The sequence below is a fragment of the Saccostrea echinata genome, unplaced genomic scaffold (genome assembly GCF_033153115.1).
Source record: "Saccostrea echinata isolate AGI-Se365-2 ecotype Australia unplaced genomic scaffold, CSIRO_AGI_Sech_v1 ptg000027l, whole genome shotgun sequence".
Taxonomy (NCBI): domain Eukaryota; kingdom Metazoa; phylum Mollusca; class Bivalvia; order Ostreida; family Ostreidae; genus Saccostrea; species Saccostrea echinata.
In genome coordinates this window covers 7,694,459-7,714,176 of record NW_026889776.1, presented here as the reverse complement: position 1 = coordinate 7,714,176, position 19,718 = coordinate 7,694,459, and the positions used below count along the sequence as shown (strand labels likewise).

Genomic DNA, 19,718 nt, shown 5'->3' with positions numbered 1-19,718 from the left:
TTTGATGTAAAAATACTGGCCTGTCTGTTTGTTAGCTTTACTAGTCAGAGACTGATAGTACGGTGTCTGTTGTCTGTCTGTCTAAGCTGTCTGTTTGTCTGTAAACAATTTTTCAAAATGCTACTCTTCCTACATTTTTAGTCCGATTTCAATATAATTTTGATACACAAGTAGACTACAATAAGATACATTATTCAATTCATAATTTCAATGAACAGTGTTGCCATGGTTACTAAATATAGAAATTTTTGTGAAATTCTTTCAGAACACTCCTTCTCCTATAATTTTAATCCAATTTTAATATAACTTGGTACACAAGTAAAATACACTAAGATACATAATTGTTTTTTTGATTTCAATGAACTGTTTTGCCATGGTTACTAAAAATAGAAGATTCTATGAATTTTTTTCAGAATGGTACTCCTACTACAGTTTTTGCTCAATTGCAATTAAACTTGACCCAAAGAGAGACTAAACCAAAGACCATTATTTTTTTATTGTTGTTTCCATAGTTTCAGGTCCAAGTGCTACTTTCTCTACTTAAGTTAAGTAAAAATCAGTAGAGCTACAGTCTCATTAGAGAATTCTGGTTTTTAAAAGACAATCACCGACATGTGAAAGTGAACTATTGTATGAATTAGGGAAATAACATGTAATTGTATATCGTATATCAAATGTTCTTTCATTATTAACAAATTATTTACAAATAAATACAGTTCTTACAACATATGAGCAGTTATGTCAGACTATGAACATTCAAATTAAAATTACTGACAGTTTTCACTTTGGTAAAATTAAATCTCCTGCTTTTGGGGAGATCAATCATTGGAAATTGGCCAGTAGAAATTAATATGACTATAAACAGTGTTACATCAAATGTACTGTTTAACAAATGTGATATAGTAGAGCTTACATATTTATAATACAATAAAACATATAAACTGATATAATTCCGCATTATTCACTGCCGCCATTGGTATGAAAGGCCATATAACTGAAATGAAGGAAATTCAGATATCTGGATGCTTTACCTATCCAGATGATTCTAACTGGCAACCAAAGTGTCCAGATAAATGAGTGTTTCACTGTGCATGTCTGAGAACTTTACCTCAGGGATTAATTTTTTGTTTATTGCAGAATTTTCAGAGACGTTTGCTAATCAAACTCTCGCACAATATCCAAGTCCTATGTTCAATCCTAACCTAAGTAGCCCGGGTAAGAGTAGGATGATTGGGAGCTCTTCTGAGGACTCAGACAGCGGGTATCATAGTCCACTTCATAGAAAGAATCAGGTCACGAGTGGTACTCAGCCTGGTGAACCAGTCCCAACACAACAGAATAACAACAGTAAGACAAAGGCAGGAAAAAGTGTAGAAAGAATACCCACCAATCAGACACTGAGAGCAAAGGAAAAGGAAGCCTCTCAACAGATATTCTCCTATGCCTTTATTGCACAATCCAAACCTGTGATAGAATCCAGTCTGAAGTCAGAGCCAGAGGTGGGGCCAACTGAGAGCAAGAAAACTGAGGGAGAGGAAAGTGGAAATGAGGGAAAGAAAAAGAGAAAACGAAATCGAAGGAAAAGAAAGAAAAAGAAAGAAGAAAATTCAGAGACTGCAGAGGAAAAGCCAGAGGTGGATTTACCAGGGGTGGAGCTTTACTTCCAAGATGAGGAAGAGTTTCCAAACCTAAGTGTTGGGCAGGGTAAAGTAGGCGTAGCACAGAGACAACCTCCCATCTCCTACAGCTCTGTACTGTCACAGGTCAGAACTGCATTATGTTGCTTAAGTTTCTCAACATTGCTTCTCAAGACACAACTGTACAAAATTAACTTTCAATGCTTTTCTCTCTGTAGACTAAGACTTCTCCACAAAGAAATGGCCAGAAGAGACAAGAAGAACTTAACTCTAAATCAGAAATAGGTAAGATAAATAAAGGGAGGTAAGTTTAATGACAAGTACTACAAATGTATTGTTCAACAAGAGTAGTGTCTTCATATGGACAAGAAGTAAATATGTGGGCCTAGGGAGCCAGTGATTATAGGAATAGTTAAAACTGTTTGAACATTTCCTCCTAGCCTCTCTCCACAATGAGACAAGCAGGGTTCTCATTAATGCAAGAATCTATGTACTAGATGCAGCAAAATTATTTGGGATGCAAGGTTCTTAAAAACGATGTGTCTACAGACATGTCCTCTGTAGCGAAAAAATTTGGTTGTCTTTGAAATTTGAAAATTTTGAATCAAAACCTTTCTGTAAATTACATGAAGTTTATTCAGAAACATACCTACATGTGTATTTCTACATTTTAAATAGGGATAATTTATGACTGATTTTAAGATATTTGATGTTTATTAGTTCAAACTCCGATAGTTGTAAACAACACATAGTAGTGTTTTCTTTTCATTCCTTTTTAGCTCACCTGAGCCGAAGGCTCAAGTGAGCTTTTCTTGTCACATTTTGTCTGTAGTCTGTCTGTTCGTATGTCTGTCCGTCTATCTGTCTGTAAACTTTTCACATTTTCAACTTCTTCTCCAGAACCACTGGGCCAATTTCAACCAAACTTGCCACAAAGTATCCTTGGGTAAAGGGGATTCAATTTTGTTCAAATGAAGGGCCACGCCTTCTTCCAAGGGGAGATAATTATGAATTCGTAAAAAATTAATGGCATCTTTAAAAAATCTTCTTCTCAAGAACCACTGTGCTTGAAAATATGAAAATTATGTGGAAGCAACCTCAGGAAGAGTAGATTCAAGTTTGTTCAAATCATGACCCCTGGGGGTCGGGTGGGGCCACAATGGGCGATCAAATTTTTACATAGGAATATATAGGAAAAGTCTTTAAAAATCCTCTTCTCAAGAACAGCAAAGCCATGATTGGTCATATTTATGTGGAAGCATGCTCAGATAGAGTAGATTCAAGTTTGTTCAAATCATGACCCCCCGGGGGTCGGGTGGGGCCACAATGGGCGATCAAAGTTTTACATAGGAATATATAGAAAAAAAATCTTTAAAAATATCTTCTTCTCAAGAACAGCAAAGCCATGATTGGTCATATTTACGTGGAAGCATCCTCAGATAGAGTAGATTCAAGTTTGTTCAAATCATGACCCCCAGGGTCGGGTGGGGCCACAATGGGCGATCAAAGTTTTACATAGGAATATGTAGTAAAAATCTTTAAAAAAAACTATTTCTTAAGAACAGCAAAGCCATGATTGGTCATGTTTATATGGAAGCATTCTTAGATAGTGTAGATTCAAGTTTGTTCAAACATGACCCCTGGGGGTTGGGTGGGGCCACAATGGGTGATCAAAGTTTTATATAGGAATACATAGGAAAAATCTTTAAACATCTTCTACTCAAGAACCAAAGCCATGATTGGTCATATTTAAATGGAAGCATCCTCAGGTAACGTAGATTCAAATTTGTTCAATTCATGCTTTTTCCTAGACATAGTGCTCAGGTGAGCGATGTGGCCCCTGGGCCTCTTGTTTTAGACACTTTTGAATCTTATGTTTTATCTTGAGACCATAATTACATCTTGTATACACAATGTGGCTTGATTTATATCTTGTGAATTTCACCCAGTACAGACGACTGACAGGATTAGTTATGCCTCATGCACATGGCACCTGTGCTTTTATATGGTTAACTTCCAGAGTACTTGATTATGCAACAGTTAATTTTAGTTTATAAACACCAAGTTTAATTTTGATGGCAATTAATTAAGCAAGCCATGTATTTTAGAATGTGGCTTGGGTCAGTGCATTCTCATTATCTATACTCAGCATTTAATATTTTAATATTGCATAAAAAAATGTAGGTTGAAATAAAGATTTTGTTATTGTTGTTTGAGTGAAAGGGTATTGCTATTGGGACTTATAATTTTTCAGGGATGCATCAAATTTAGCTGGGACTCAGTCTCAATGTCTGACCACAGAGTAAGATATTGGACCTGTCAATGAGATATTTGACCATCACATTGTGGGTGGGATAAGCTAAATCTTGCATTGACAGTAACAGAATTGACTGTGTTTTAGTGTAGGTAAAGGAAATTTAAATCATGGAAGCCAGCATGTGTAAGATACATGTATGTCAAAAAAAATAAAAGGTATAACATAATGCAACAAACAAACAAATTCGGGCAAATTGCATTTTGTCTACCCCTCAAACCAAACAGTCTGCCTTCGGCCTGACAGTCTCAGGCAAACAGTTTGGTTCTTGGGTCTGACAGAATGCATGTTTCCCTCGACCCAGACAATAAATGTATAGTAGTTTCCAGTCTGGTAGAATCATGGCTGTGTGTGGCTGTGACTATGTGTAGACTTGTTCAACAATAAAGGGTCCTTATATAATCATATCCATTTCACTATGAGAAGAGACGACTCACTTGAGTATTGTGACTCCTGTACATCTTAACTTATGAATTAATAAATTTTGCAAATAAACTCTGAAAGGGCTGCATCAGAGTTCTTACTGACTCCTCTATGAATACACTAGATACAAGATGATGTTTGTAAACTATATTCAGATTTCACTCGCATAGTAAGTATCATACATTAAATTAAAAGTCTACTTTCATTTTCTATAAAACAGCCATGAAATAGCAAAAACGTGAGTATGGTTGCATTTCCAGTTGGTGGATCTAAGTTTCTGGCAATTTTTAATGAAACTGACAACAAGCAATCATTTATATATTTCATAAAACATCATCACAGAATTATTCAATCAAAACTTGATTTAAATGATATGAAATAAATAAGTTGTGATAACTGATTAAAAAGGGAAATGTGCAAATTATTTTTGTCATTCACCAATCTTAATATTGATGGAAACTCTTTGTGTGAATGATATGGTCATTGAAATAATGGTAAATCATTGATAACATTGTAAGTTGTGAATATATTTATATAATTTAATTTTGTTTATATTCTAGCCCCTGATTGGTTAATATCCAAAAAGGAACACAAATTATTTCTGTATAACCTGGTTTGGTATGGGGACACACCCCCCTGACAACCAGCTGAATCATCTGTATCCATACAATCCTCTCATTTCCAGTCCTCGGGATTCATGGAAAATTCCAGATTTAATAAATGTACCTTAAACTTCAAACAATAATTCGATCTTACCACATGTAAACAAGCTGCTAGGCCTATGTATCAGTTTTTACCTCCCCTCGCTTCCCATCACTTCCGTTACTACGGTTGTATTATTGAGCGGCAAATTTGAACTAATAAAAAGCAACGAAATTTTACACCCATAGTTATTTAATGATTTTAAAATTAAATTATAAGGAATGACTCTAATTCTTGGCCAAATTATTCGAGTATAACCTGGTTTGGGTCAGTTTACGCTGTTTTATAATCCGCTTCGCAGATTATAAAGCGTAAACTGACCCAAACCAGGTTATACTCGAATAATTTGGCCAAGAATTAGAGTCATTCCTAAAATATGGAAAGACTATTTAATTACTAGTAAGTTCTCCTAATGAATTTATGGGTAAAATTTGTATATTCCTCACTGAGAGCGTTGTGGCAACAAACCTTCAGTACAATTTGTACTTTGTAATAAATTTGCTTACATGAAAAGAGAAGATTAATGAATAAGGTCTTGTTCAAATACAATTAAATGTTAAAATTTTGTGCTTTAATCAATACATTTTAGTTTTTTTCTGAATACAGTCTTTTGTATCAAATACTGGGGCTGTTCATAGGGCATTAAAACCTAATTTTTACAAAAAAAAGAAAAAAAAAAATTCAATTTATCATTAAAATGTGCTGCTTTTGTCCTGGACAGAAATGAAATAAGAGCACCTGAAGTACAATATCCATAACATAGTATAACAGGTTTCACAATAAATGTCAGTTAATGAAATTCTTATTTTTTACAAAAGGGGATGGGGGATGATGTACATCTACATCTGCTCCAAAGCTAAATGCGAGATTCTGAATAAAGTATTTCTTCGTGCTGTAAGCCTGTAGGTTGTCGGTAGAAATAACAATATAACTGGAATTTTTTTGTCGGTAGTGGTATAAATTCAATTCCCTGGGCTTGCGTGGGATTTCATCTAGTTTGTTATAATAGAAAAATCCATTCAAAATAATCTAATTATGTTACAGATCCTCCAGGAGACCATGTGCGTAACCCTAGACGACGCAGGAAAAAAATAGAGATTGTACAGCAGGCTGCAGAGGAGGAGCTAGCTGAGATCAGTCTGGAGCAGCAGATGCTAAGGGAACTAAACCTCAAGTCACGAGGGCGCGGTCACCAGACACCCACCATAACTCCTGGGGGTCAGCCTCGTGGTCACCAGACACCAACCTTAACAACTCCTGGGGGTCAGTCTCGGTCAACCAAGACAGCCAGCCCACAACCAGGAATACTTAAGGTGCCAGTTCAAAATCAACCCATGGGAAAGAAAACAAAGCAGGGGATCTCCCTGGATCTCAGTGCTATGATTGATGCATTAGAGGTAAGACATCCTTAATACCCTGGTACATGTAACACGATATTTACTGAACTAACTTCTATACTTAAATTATATTTCACTTACAAGGACTTCATTTAGGTAATTTTGTGAGACCTTCACAGAAAGATAGTTGAAATTGATAAATTAATAATAGGATACTGGTAGTTATCATACAAAGCATGCACAAAAGATTTTGCCCCCCCCCGAAAAAATATTCTCTTGAAAATTATATTGAAATTATATTGTGTGAATATAAATGTCTTGCAGCAGGATATTTAAGTTAAAAATAACTTTGATCTTCATGCTTCCCTCACTTTTAAGCAAGTGTGTTGAATACTGTACTATTTATTACATGCTGTCGGTCAAGAGGCATGGAAGTGAGTGTAGGGTTGAATACTGTGGTATTTATTACATACTGTCAGTCAGAAGGCATGGAAGTGAGTGTTAGGTTGAACACTGTGGTATTTATTACATACTGTCAGTCAGAAGGCATGGAAGTGAGTGTAAGGTTGAATACTGTGGTATTTATTACATGCTGTCAGTCAGAAGGCATGGAAGTGAGTGTAAGGTTGAATACTGTGGTATTTATTACATGCTGTCAGTCAGAAGGCATGGAAGTGAGTGTAAGGTTGAGTATTTTGGTATGTATTACATGCTGTCAGTCAGGAGGCATGGAAGTGAGTGTAACACTGATGGGGGGGGGGGGGGGAGAAGAAGAATTTAGTTTACAAATATTGCTCTCTTAAAACATAATCATAGATTTCTCCATATTAAGATATTTTATCATGATATATAGTTCACAAATATATTTTAATTGTCATTTAGTTCTTTTTATTGCAAAATATCTATTATACTTTTCAGAAAAAGAAACCAGAGGCAAAGAAACCAGTTGATCAAAAGGTCACCAAGTTTTCTGAGGTCAAAGCTAAGGAAAATAAGGTATTCACAGAGTGTCTAGACATTAATGTAAAAGTCAAATGTTCTGAGGTCAAAGAGAATTGGGGTATTTCAAACTGTATGTAGAAGTTGCACAGGTTGTACAATAAAAATATATCAGTCTGTATTAAACATTGGGATACAAATATAAATTATTTCCTATTTCATCAAGTTCCACTTGCAAATTCTCGGGCTTTTCTGACAAGCAGAAAAGCAACTTTGAATGTGTTACTTAAGCATCCTTGACAACCCTCTTTTCATAAACATTGAAATAAATGTAGGAAGATCTCTTATCTGTGTAGTCTGGAGCTTAACTGCATTGAATGTAAAGATATCAAAAATATACAACAAAAGGAACAATTCTGTCTATCCAATACTCATAATTAGGAAAGGACTCCATTTTGTTTATTAATATGTGAATTTAAACATCCGGTGATGCCTTCCCCCCATTTTCAAAATTGATCCTATAAAAGAGCCTGAGATAAATTTTTTTCCCCACAGGAACTACAAAAGATTAAAAAATGACTGACATTGTTTATTTGACCCTGCTTTTCTCATTGCATTTGGCTAGGACTTCAGCAAATGTAAACAAGCAAGATTGCATGAACTGCTTAATGAATGTGTATCATTTAATTAATAAATCATATAATAAAACAATTATTGCTGGGTTTTTAGCTCACCTGAGCTGAAAGCTCAAGTGAGCTTTTCTGATCACATTTTGTCCGTAGTCCGTCTGTCCGTCTGTCCGTCCGTCTGTAAACTTTTCACATTTTCGACTTCTTCTCCAGAACCACTGGGCCATTTTCAACCAAACTTGCCACAAAGCATCCTTGGGTGAAGGGGGTTCAAGTTTGTTCAAATGAAGGGCCATGCCCTCTTCCAAGGGGAGATAATTAAGAATAAGTGAAAATTTGGTGTCTTCTTTTAAAAATCTTCTTCTCAAGAACCATTGGGCCAGAAAAGTTGAAACTTATGGGAAACCTTCATTACATAGCGTAGATTCAAGTTTGTTCAAATCATGACCCCCGGGGGTAGGGTGGGGCCACAATGGGGGATCAAAGTTTTACATAGGAATACATAGGAAAATTCTTTAAAAATCTTCTTCTCAAGAACAACAAAGCCACAATTAGTCATATTGATATGAAATCATCCTCAGGTAGTGTAGATTTAAGTTTGTTCAAATCATGACCCCCGGGGGTAGGGTGGGGCCACAATGGGGGATCAAAGTTTTACATAGGAATATATAGGAAAATTCTTTAAAAATTTTCTTCTCAAGAACAACAAAGCCACAATTAGTCATATTGATATGAAATCATCCTCAGGTAGTGTAGATTTAAGTTTGTTCAAATCATGACCCCCGGGGGTCGGGTGGGTCCACAATGGGGGATCAAAGTTTTACATAGGAATATATAGGAAAATTCTTTAAAAATCTTCTTCTCAAGAACAACAAAGCCACAATTAGTCATATTGATATGAAATCATCCTCAGGTAGTGTAGATTTAAATTTGTTCAAATCATGACCCCCGGGGGTAGGGTGGGGCCACAATGGGGGATCAAAGTTTTACATAGGAATATATAGGAAAATTCTTTAAAAATTTTCTTCTCAAGAACAACAAAGCCACAATTAGTCATATTGATATGAAATCATCCTCAGGTAGTGTAGATTTAAATTTGTTCAAATCATGACCCCCGGGGGTAGGGTGGGGCCACAATGGGGGATCAAAGTTTTACATAGGAATATATAGGAAAATTCTTTAAAAATTTTCTTCTCAAGAACAACAAAGCCACAATTAGTCATTTTGATATGGAATCATCCTCAGGTAATGTAGATTCAAGTTTGTTCAAATCATGACCCCCGGGGGTAGGGTGGGGCCACAATGGGGGATCAAAGTTTTACATAGGAATACATAGGAAAATTCTTTAAAAATTTTCTTCTCAAGAACAACAAAGCCACAATTAGTCATATTCATATGAAATCATCCTCAGGTAGTGTAGATTTAAATTTGTCGAAATCAAGACCCCCGGGGGTAGGGTGGGTCCACAATGGGGGATCAAAGTTTTACATAGGAATACATAGGAAAATTCTTTAAAAATTTTCTTCTCAAGAACAACAAAGCCACAATTAATCATATTCATATGAAATCATCCTCAGGTAGTGTAGATTTAAATTTGTCGAAATCAAGACCCCCGGGGGTAGGGTGGGTCCACAATGGGGGATCAAAGTTTTACATAGGAATAAATAGGGAAAATCTTTTCAAGAACAGGAAAGCCGTGATTAGTCATTTTGATATTGAAGCATCCCCAAGTATTGTAGATTCAAGTTTGTTCAAGGCATCCTCCAGTAGTAGGGTGGGGCCATAATCGGGGATCAGAGTTTAACAAAAGAATATATATAAGAAATATCTTTAAAAATCTTCTTCTCAAGAACAACAAAGCCATAATTAGTCATATTGATATGGAAGCATCCTAAGGTAGTGTAGATTCAAGTTTATTCAAATCTTGAACCCCCCCTCCCTTCCTACCCCCTAGGGTAGGATGGCAGACATCTTTAAAATTCCGTTTCAAGAACAGCAAAACCATGATTAGTTGAATATGAATATAGAAGCATCCTCAGAAAGTTTAGATTCAATTTCATTCAAAACATGGCAACTGGGGATAGGTTATGCCTAGAACAGTTGATCAAAGCTTTACGTATGAATATATAGAATAAGAAATCTGCTGACAAAGAACAGCAGGGCCATATTGACTCAGGTGAGCGTTGTGGCCCATAGGCCTCTTGTTTTCAGTCAGTATGATGATTTAGCCACCTTCTAAGAACAATTTTCACCAAGCCCTGTCATCATATTGACCTGAAAAAAGCAATAATTGTATAGTTCATTTGACCAATGCATAAAATGACCTTGGTACAGAGCCAAAACACACCTCTGGTCAAGTTTTTTTAGCTCACCTGAGCTGAAAGCTCAAGTGAGCTTTTCTGATCACCCGTTGTCCGTCGTCCGTCTGTCTGTCCGTCGGTCTGTAAACTTTTCACATTTTCGACTTCTTCTCAAGAACCACTGGGCCAATTTTAACCAAACTTGGTACAAAGTATCCTTGGGTGAAGGGGAGTGTAAATTGTTAAAATGAAGGGCTAAGTCCCCTTCAAAGGGGAGATAATAAAGAAAATACAAAAATTGGGTTGGGTCATTAAAAAATCTTCTTCTCAAGAACCACTGGGCCAGAAAAGCTGAAACTTATGTGGAAGCATCCTGGGGTAGTGTAGATTGTAAATTGTTCAAATCATGACCCCCGGGGGTAGGGCGGGGCCACAATAGGGAATCCAAGTTTTACATTGAAATATGTAGTAAAAATCTTTAAAAATTTTCTTCTCAAGAACCACTGGGCCAGAAAAGCTGAAACTTATGTGGAAGCATCCTGGGGTAGAGTAGATTGGAAATTGTTCAAATCATGACCCCCAGGGGTAGGGCGGGGCCACAATAGGGAATCCAAGTTTTACATTGAAATATGTAGTAAAAATCTTTAAAAATCTTCTTCTCAAGAATCACTGGGCCAGAAAAGCTAAAACTTATGTGGAAGCATCCTGGGGTAGTGTAGATTGTAAATTGTTCAAATCATGACCCCCAGGGGTAGGGCGGGGCCACAATAGAGAATCCAAGTTTTACATTGAAATATGTAGTAAAAATCTTTAAAAATCTTCTTCTCAAGAACCACTGGGCCAGAAAAGCTGAAACTTATGTGGAAGCATCCTGAGGTAGTGTAAATTGTAAATTGTTCAAATCATGACCCCCGGGGGTAGGGCTGGGCCACATTAGGTAATCCAAGTTTTACGTTGAAATATGCAGAAAAAGTCTTTAAAAATCTTCTTCTCAAGAACCACTGAGCCAGAAAAGCTGAAACTTATGTGGTAGCATCCCGGGGTAGTGTAGATTCTAATTGTTCAAATCATGACCCCTGGGGGTAGGGCCGGGCCACAATAAGTACTACGGGGGGGGGGGGGGGATCAGGTGAAAAACAGCAAGGCCAAGGTTACTCAGGTGAGTGCTGTGGCCCATGGGCCTCTTGTTTATTTTTGTTTTAGCTCTACTGATCACACACCAGAAAAGCTTATGCAATAGAAAGGTGTCCATTTCCTTCTGTCAGTCTGTCTGTCCATCTGTAAACAATTTTTCAAAATGTTGCTTCTTCGACAGTTTATAAGGGTGATGCCATGGGTACTATTAAAAAATTGAAATTTCTGTGAAATACTTTCAAAATGCTACTCATACTACATGTACAGTTTGGTCTGATTTCAATAGAACCTGGCATTAAAGTAGAATACACTAAGAAACATAATTTTTTTTAAAACAGTTTTTTGATTTTGATGAACAGTGTTGCCATGGTTAATAAAAATAGAAATTACTGTGAATATATACACTTTCAAAAGACTACTTCTCCAATAGTTTTGGTTTGATTTCAATATAACTTAGCACACAAGTAGACTACACTAAGATATATAATTCTATGTAGTATTTTTTTTTTTTTTGATGAATGGTTACTACAAATAGAAATTTCTGCGAAATTATATCAAAAGGCTACTACTCTTACAATTTTAGTCTGATTGCAATAAATCTTGACACAAAAAGAGACTAACCCAAGGATAATTGTTCCATTTATTGCTGTTGCCATAGTTTCAACCCCAAGTACTACTTTTCTCTCTTCCTTTGTTAAAAGTACAAACCAGTAGAGCTACAGTCTTGTCAGATACTTCTGTTTTATTCCTAATTTGAACCTATGAAGTTCTTTGGTTTTCAAGGTCTTGGTGTCAAAAGTATGTCCAAACAAGAATTGAATACCTATCATTCCTATTTAAGACCGCGGAACATTAACTGGCAAACTTGGAAATATGCAGCTTACGTCATTTCCATCTGTTACAATCAAAACAATGAATGACAGACAATGTAATGGGCGGGTACAATTTGGCACGGACGTCCAAGAAAACATTGGATTGAAATTCTAGTTTGAAATACATTTTCAATCCACTTCAGCTACGCTAGAATCACGGTGTTACTGATTAACCCAAAAGACAAATAATTTCAATTTCGGAATGGTTTAATTGAAATATATATAAATCAGAATTTCTGTCCAATGTTTTAAAAGAAATATAAAGGGACAAATATTTGATTTCTGTTAGGTATGTGTATATGCGTGTTTTTTTTGGGGGGGGGGGGGTTGTTGGAGGGTTGAACGATATTGAAAATAAAAAGGAAAGTTTTTTTTTAGTTTGGACAACCCTTCCCTTTTTTTTGATTGTCAAACATTTTTCAGTGAAGACAAAACTAAAGAAAATAGCTCTTATTATCCTAGAAATAAAAATAACTTGTCATATGAAGGCATGATCTGACTTGACAATTTTTTTAACCCCTCCCCCCCCCTTTTTAGAATCATATGACTGTCCCCTGAAAAAATAATCTCTGTCTTCTATTACTTTTACGTGTCCTTAAAATTATAGCCTAAAAAACTCATATAAATATGAATTTCAAACAACAGGTTTTTGGGAATTGAAAAAAATTGTCTTTTGGAGCATACATTCACACTTTGCGTTTGAAAATGGCTCAGGTGGATTGAATTTCAAACTAGAAATTCAATCCAATGTTTTCACGGACGTCCGTGTCGAATTGTACCCGCCCATTTCATTGTCTATCATTGAATGTTTTGACTGTAACCGATGAAAATGACATAAGCTGCATATTTCCAATTTTGCCAGTTAATGTTCCACGGTCTTAACAATAAAATCAGAAATTATGTACAATAAAAGCATCATAAAATCATTGTTTTTTTTTTTTTATGATTTTAACAAATCAGTCTGACCAGACGTATAAGTTCAAAAGGTATATATTTTACAAAGCTTGGGGGGAAATGTTGTTTAGAGTTAAGCTCCAGACAAGTAGTTTTCGAGTTAAGCTCCAGACAAGTAGTTTTAGACTTAAGCTCCAGAAAAAAAAGTCCACAGACAGACATGATGGTTACATTATACCTCCAAACTTTATTCAGGTGGGGCAGAGGTTCAAACTTAGCTATGCATTGTTTGCTTGTATGGTAGCTGAAAATTTAATCTGGCTATATTTATGTATTAAATATCTTGTGAAATGTTATGTATAAACTTTAATGTTTTAGAAGCCTGGAGTTGGACACAATTTATTGGACTCATCAGCACCCCAGAAGAGAGGCAAGGAGAGAGAAAATCCTAAAGCAAAGAAACCCAGCTCCCTTAAAAAGGTATCCCCAAAGGAACAAGTTAATACATGAATGGTCCTTAAGATACATTGTAGCTTTTAAATTCTTTTAAAAAAACAACAGAATACAGCTTACTCCACTTGTATTGAACTTGCTTATATTGAATCATCGCTTGTATTGAACTGAAAATAAATCCCAAATCAGATTATTAATATTTCTTTGATTCAAAATCTCGTATTATTTGAAGTAATTTTTATTAGCTCTTCTGAGCCAAAGGCTCAAAGAGCTAATGCTATGGCCATTTGTGCGGTGTTTGTAAACTTTTTAGAATATGGGCCATACCTCAAGAACCCCTTGGCCAATTATTGTCAAATTTGTCACAGGTATCCTTGGCCCAAGGGCTCAGGTTTATACTAAAACTAGGGTTCTGACTAGGGATGGCAACGAATTTTCGAATATTCATTCGATGAGTTGATATTCGAAGATGAATTTAAGATTCGAATATTTGAAAAATTCCATATATATATATAAAAAGAAGTACTGTGATTGATGAATTTTGATTAGAACAGTGCTTGGATTATCCCTGTTTAATTTACTAGCGATCAATTTCGATCGCCTGATTTCTTTCACTACTTTCTTATCTTATAGATCTACTAAATTATATAGATTTTGTTTTGAGTAAGGTGTTAAAGAATTGTACAATAATGCTTTATGTATAATACAAAACGTACTTTCATAGTTTTTTCTAGTTAGATATGATCGGATCTAGAATCGAGGAAAACAAAATGAAATCTTAGAATGTCTAAAAGGCGTGAAGAGTATAAATTAATTGATAATTGAATGGATGTCTGATAGAGTTAGTCTGTAATTAATATTGTAAAGGGCTTAATTTCAGAATAAATGTGTAAATTACTTGGTTATCTCGGGTTGTACATAATCCTGAATTTTATATTCATTATGGGGAAATTAGTTAATTAACTAGGAAAATTGTCTATGGAAATATTTGTTTACATTGTATCAAAGATTATAATCATATCTCTTATAAGACAGATAATTGTAATTCATAACACGTATTGAAATCTGAACAGTATACCGTTGCCTTTAGTATGACGACTGGTTCCTCAGATGGAGCTACGATAAATACACGTTTCATTTGTTAAAATTATACTTTTCTACATTTAAATCAATTATTTATTTCAAACATTGACAAATATCAAATGAAATTTCTTCTTGTACACCTACAAAAGTCTTCATACAATTTTACTTCCAAAATAAGTATACCTACGCTTAACCTTCCATGATGCATATTTAAGATAAAACATATTTTATTTATTTTATCGAATATTCGAATATATTCGAATACATTCATTGAATATCCGAATATGAATTATTGTCTAAATTGACATCCCTAGTTCTGACCCTTAAACAACGGAGATAATTAGATAAATAAAACCAAAAGTACTGGTTGCTAGAAAATCTTCTTCTCAAGAACCACTGGGCAGATTATCACCAAACTTACACAAAAGGATGAGGATATGTTATAGATTAAAATTTGCACAGGGATTTACCGTGGGGCAAAGGGCGTGGTCTCAAGGTCACTTCAAAGTTGACCAAAAATTACATTTTATTAAAATGTTGATATTTTGCTTACTATAAGGACTAGGACCATCAAATCTTGTCAGTTGATGCATCTAAGGACCTCATATCATGTTGACTCAAAAGTAGGTCACGGTGACCTACTTTTTAAATTTAGCGGCCATTCTTTTTCAAAATGATTTAGAGGCATATTTTGAACAATTTAAGGCCTATGATCATCAAACTTTGTCAGTTGATGCATCTTGGGTCCTCAAAGTACGTCAACTAAAAAGTAGGTCACCTTGACCTACTTTTTGAATTTTATGGCTAATCTTTTTTAAAACAATTAAGGTCATTAATTCGAATACGGGGAGGCTTAGAATCATTAAATCTTGTAAGATGATGCATCTTGGGGCATAAAACATATTTATTAAAAAGTAGGTCACAGTGACCTACTTTTTGAACTTTGCAAGCATTTGATTTCAAAGTGTTTTAAAGGCATATTTTGGACATTTTTGGCCTATGATCATAAAACTTTGTAAGTTGATGCATCTTGGGTTTTTGAAAAACGTCAACTGAAAAGTAGGTCACCGTGACCTACTTTTCAATTTATATGACTATAATTAAATATTGCGGGTACTAATTGGCTGAGAATCATTAACCTTTGTCAATTGATGTATCTTGGGTCTTTGGAGTAGGTCGACTGAAAAGTAGGTGACCTGCTTTTGAAAATTTATTACTTTAATTAAATATTTCGAGTACTAATTGGCTTAGAATCATCAAACTTTGTCAGTTGATGCATCTTGGGTCTTCGGTGTACAACAACTGAGAAGTAGGTCACCATGACCTACTTTTGAAAATTTATGGCTTTAATTAAATATTTTCAGGTACTAATTGGCTTAGAATCATCAAACTTTGTCAGTGGATGCACCTTGGGTCCTTGGAGTACGACAACTGAAAAGTAGGTTACCATGACCTACTTTGAAATTTTATGGCTGTATTTAATATTTTCGGTTACTATTTGGCTTAGAATCATCAAAATTTGTCAGTTGATGCATCCTCGGAGTAGGTTGATTGAAAAGTAGGTCACCTTGACCTACTTTTCAATTTATATGACTATAATTAAATATTTTGGGCACTATTTGGCTTAGAATCATCAAAATTCATCAGTTGATGCATCTTGGGTCCTCAGAGTAGGTCGACTGAAAAGTAGGTCACCATGACCTACTTTTTCAATTTATATGACTATAATTAAATATTTCGGGTACTAATTGGCTAAGAATCATCAAACTTTGTCAGTTGATGCATCTTGGATCCTCGGAGTAGTTTGTCTGAAAAGTAGGTCACCGTGACCTACTTTTCAATTTATATGACTATTTTTGGTATTAATTGGCTTAGAATCATCAAACTTTGTCAGTTGATGCATCTTGGGTCTTTGGAGTAGGTCAACTGAAAAGTAGGTCACCATGAGCTACTTTTGAAAATTAATGGCTTTAATATAATATTTCAGGTATTAATTGGCTTGGGTCTGCTGAGTTAGTCAACTGAAAAGGAGGTCCCTGTGACCTATTTTTGAAATTTTATGGTTTTATTTAAATATATCAGGTACTAATTGGCTTAGAATCATCAAACTTTGTCAGTTGATGCATCTTGGATCCTCAAAGTATGTCATCTGAAAAGTAAGTCACTGTGACCTACTTTTGAAATTTTATGGATATAATTTTGAAAATTATTTTAGGGTATTAATTCGCCTAGAATCATCAAACTTAGTTGATGCATCTTGGGTCCTCAGAGAATGACAAGTGATAAGTAGGTCACCATGACCTACTCTCAGGTATTAATTGGCTTAGAATCATCTTGGGTTCTCAGAGTGTTTCATCTAAAATGTAGGTCATGATGACCTACCTTTGGAATTGCAAAGCTTTATCTAAATATACAGGATACTTAAAGGCTTCAAATAGAAGTGATAGGTTGTACAGTTTATCAGAAGAGTGATTCAAGGTCCTTGGGCCTCTTGTTGAATTATTGCTTTTGTTTTTGTAACGGTTGTATTGAAATCCTGTTGCCACCACTCATCATACATAAAGAACAGGTTACATACATGTATTTGTTTATACAAGGAACTGATTTGTTGAAACTTGAGTTTTCCTGTGTTGTTTCATCTGACATTTCAATGGAAGATAATATTTATGTAGAATATGTATCAAAACCCTGAATGACAATGTTATTGTTGAAAAATATCTGGACAGTTTAAAAGACAGTGAAGAGTGATTATGAAATGAACAATCTGGTGTTATAAAATTTATATACTGCATTCAGTAATGTGATGTAAGCTGCTGCAAACACATTTAAACAGCTAAGGAACATTGAATGGCTCATTGACACTTAGAGTTAAAACAAAACATCTATAGCAAACTTTGTTTTTATTAACAATTTTGTGAAAAGTAAAGAGAAAAATCAAATACCCATGCATTTTACATGTAAATGTTTTGTTAAAACGTGTGGTTATATTAAAAAAAAATAATAAATACACATGTGTATAGAATGCATGTTTAAATGTGTATATATATATTTCTGGTGTCTCTCTATTGTATAAACATGTAGAAAGCAAATATCTTCATACCTGTATGAAGTTTTTTAAAGGTCATAGGTCATTATGTGACGTAATCACACAGCGCAATAATATCTACATAAAATGACTTGCTCTACATAGCAATTATAGCATACATTTCATATACAAAAAATGTACAAAATATGCAAGTAAATTAATAATCATTTTATTTAAAATTTTAACAAGTATTTCATCCAGTTCTTTGGAGATTTTATATAGAGAATAAAACTATGTATTTTAAGTTTTATGTCAGCCTGCACGGTCTCATCGTTTATCCTTATTTTTCCTGTAGACCTTTTGTTTTATCTTCTTCATAAACTCTGAATGGTATTCAATAAATTTTTCTTCATTAAATTTTACTCACAATAAATTTGCAAATCTGCTGGAAATTAAACAATAAAATGCTTTCTTTGGTTGTTAGTACGGGAATTAATGTTGCAGTTGTTGCAGAAAAAATACATAACCCGCGTAGTCTGCTGGAAAATATCAGTGAATACATGCCACAAACATTTCGGTAAGCACACGTCCATCATCGAGAGCGATGTCTGAACAATGTCAGCTGTTGCCAGTGTCTCTGTGTCTACATCATAATGAATATGCCTTACTAAAATTGTAGATATAATGTTTTTGGTCAAATTTAATAAAGTAATTAAGCTTGATTTCAGGTTAACTGGCTCGGACTAGTACTAATGTCTCCATCCATACCTTTCCAACTGAAATTCCTCCAACTTTTTATAATCAAACATCGTACCTAATTCTTGTGCCTTTTCAACATAAATATTGGTTCTCACGAATACAAAAATTATCAGACAACAATATGCTCACTATAAATGATCACAAGTAGCCTTTCACAAAAGATTCCCTTCAAAACAGAATCCTTTGCCATAAGAATTTGAAGTGTAATCACCTTTCACGAAGATTTACACCTTGCATAATTCTGTAAAAATCTACAAAGGACAGTTAGTACAACATTTACATTAGATTGTTCATCTCAAATGTATATATATAAGTAATAAATAACAAGTTTAAAAACTTCACTGGGAAATGAAGTGGATCGGTACGTGATCAAATCTTCTGAGAAGGCCTTTGGCTTCACAGGATTTGATCACATGACCGACCCACTTCATTTCCCATTGAAGTTTTTAAACTTGTTATTTATTTCTTAAATGACTACATTTTTGGCTACATTGAACTTTGGATGTATTGAACATTTTTCTGTGGTCCCCTGAAGTTCCATAGTAGGCTGTATAATCAGGAATTTACATTTCTCAGATTGATCAGCAGTTTGAATGTTTTATTAGAGTGTTTGATTGAATTTTCTATCATTTAATTACAGGTTATCCTGAAAGAGAGAGAGGAGAAGAAGAAAATGAGGCTTCTAGATGATGCTGAATCTGCTAATAATGGGTAAGCAGTAGGCGATGTTGCTATCCTAAGCATAAGGCATTTATATAGGGATGATAAAAGTAATTCATATGGGAACTATAATTAGCCATGGCCTGTGATTCTATTAGTTATCCAGGTCCAATCAAGGGTGTATGGGAATTTACCCCGGGTTTTATTCCATACACCCTGAGGCCGAAGGCTGAAGGGTGTATGGAATACAACCTGGGGTAAATCCCCATACACCCTTGATTGGACCTGGATATCAAATTTATTTCCTATGTACCCAAATAAGTTCTTCGTAAACAAGTCCAACCAACTGTGTTTCAAGCCATCGATAAGATTTTCTACGTCCTACAGTGCAATGTGACGTCATGTTATTTGCTTTTTATCATAGAGAAACTATGCATTGTGATGTCACGTTTTTGTTACACCCGGCTCAAGTTGGGTGTATGGAAATTTACACCCGACTTTGTAACCATTATCAAAGCTCATGTTACAAGCTACATAGGAAATAACTATGTTCATGA

General features: G+C 34.9%; 1 protein-coding gene across 1 annotated transcript in view; it reads left to right on the top strand.

The window, feature by feature from the left end:
• LOC133193156 (selenocysteine insertion sequence-binding protein 2-like) overlaps positions 1 to 19,718 on the top strand; it is a 57,142-nt gene that overhangs the window by 27,592 nt on the left and 9,832 nt on the right. The window contains exons 6-11 of the mRNA XM_061329126.1: positions 1,138 to 1,763; positions 1,856 to 1,922; positions 6,121 to 6,473; positions 7,332 to 7,409; positions 13,560 to 13,661; positions 19,142 to 19,212. Of these exons, the coding sequence (XP_061185110.1) occupies positions 1,138 to 1,763; positions 1,856 to 1,922; positions 6,121 to 6,473; positions 7,332 to 7,409; positions 13,560 to 13,661; positions 19,142 to 19,212 (1,297 nt within the window). The remainder of the gene's footprint in view (positions 1 to 1,137; positions 1,764 to 1,855; positions 1,923 to 6,120; positions 6,474 to 7,331; positions 7,410 to 13,559; positions 13,662 to 19,141; positions 19,213 to 19,718) is intronic.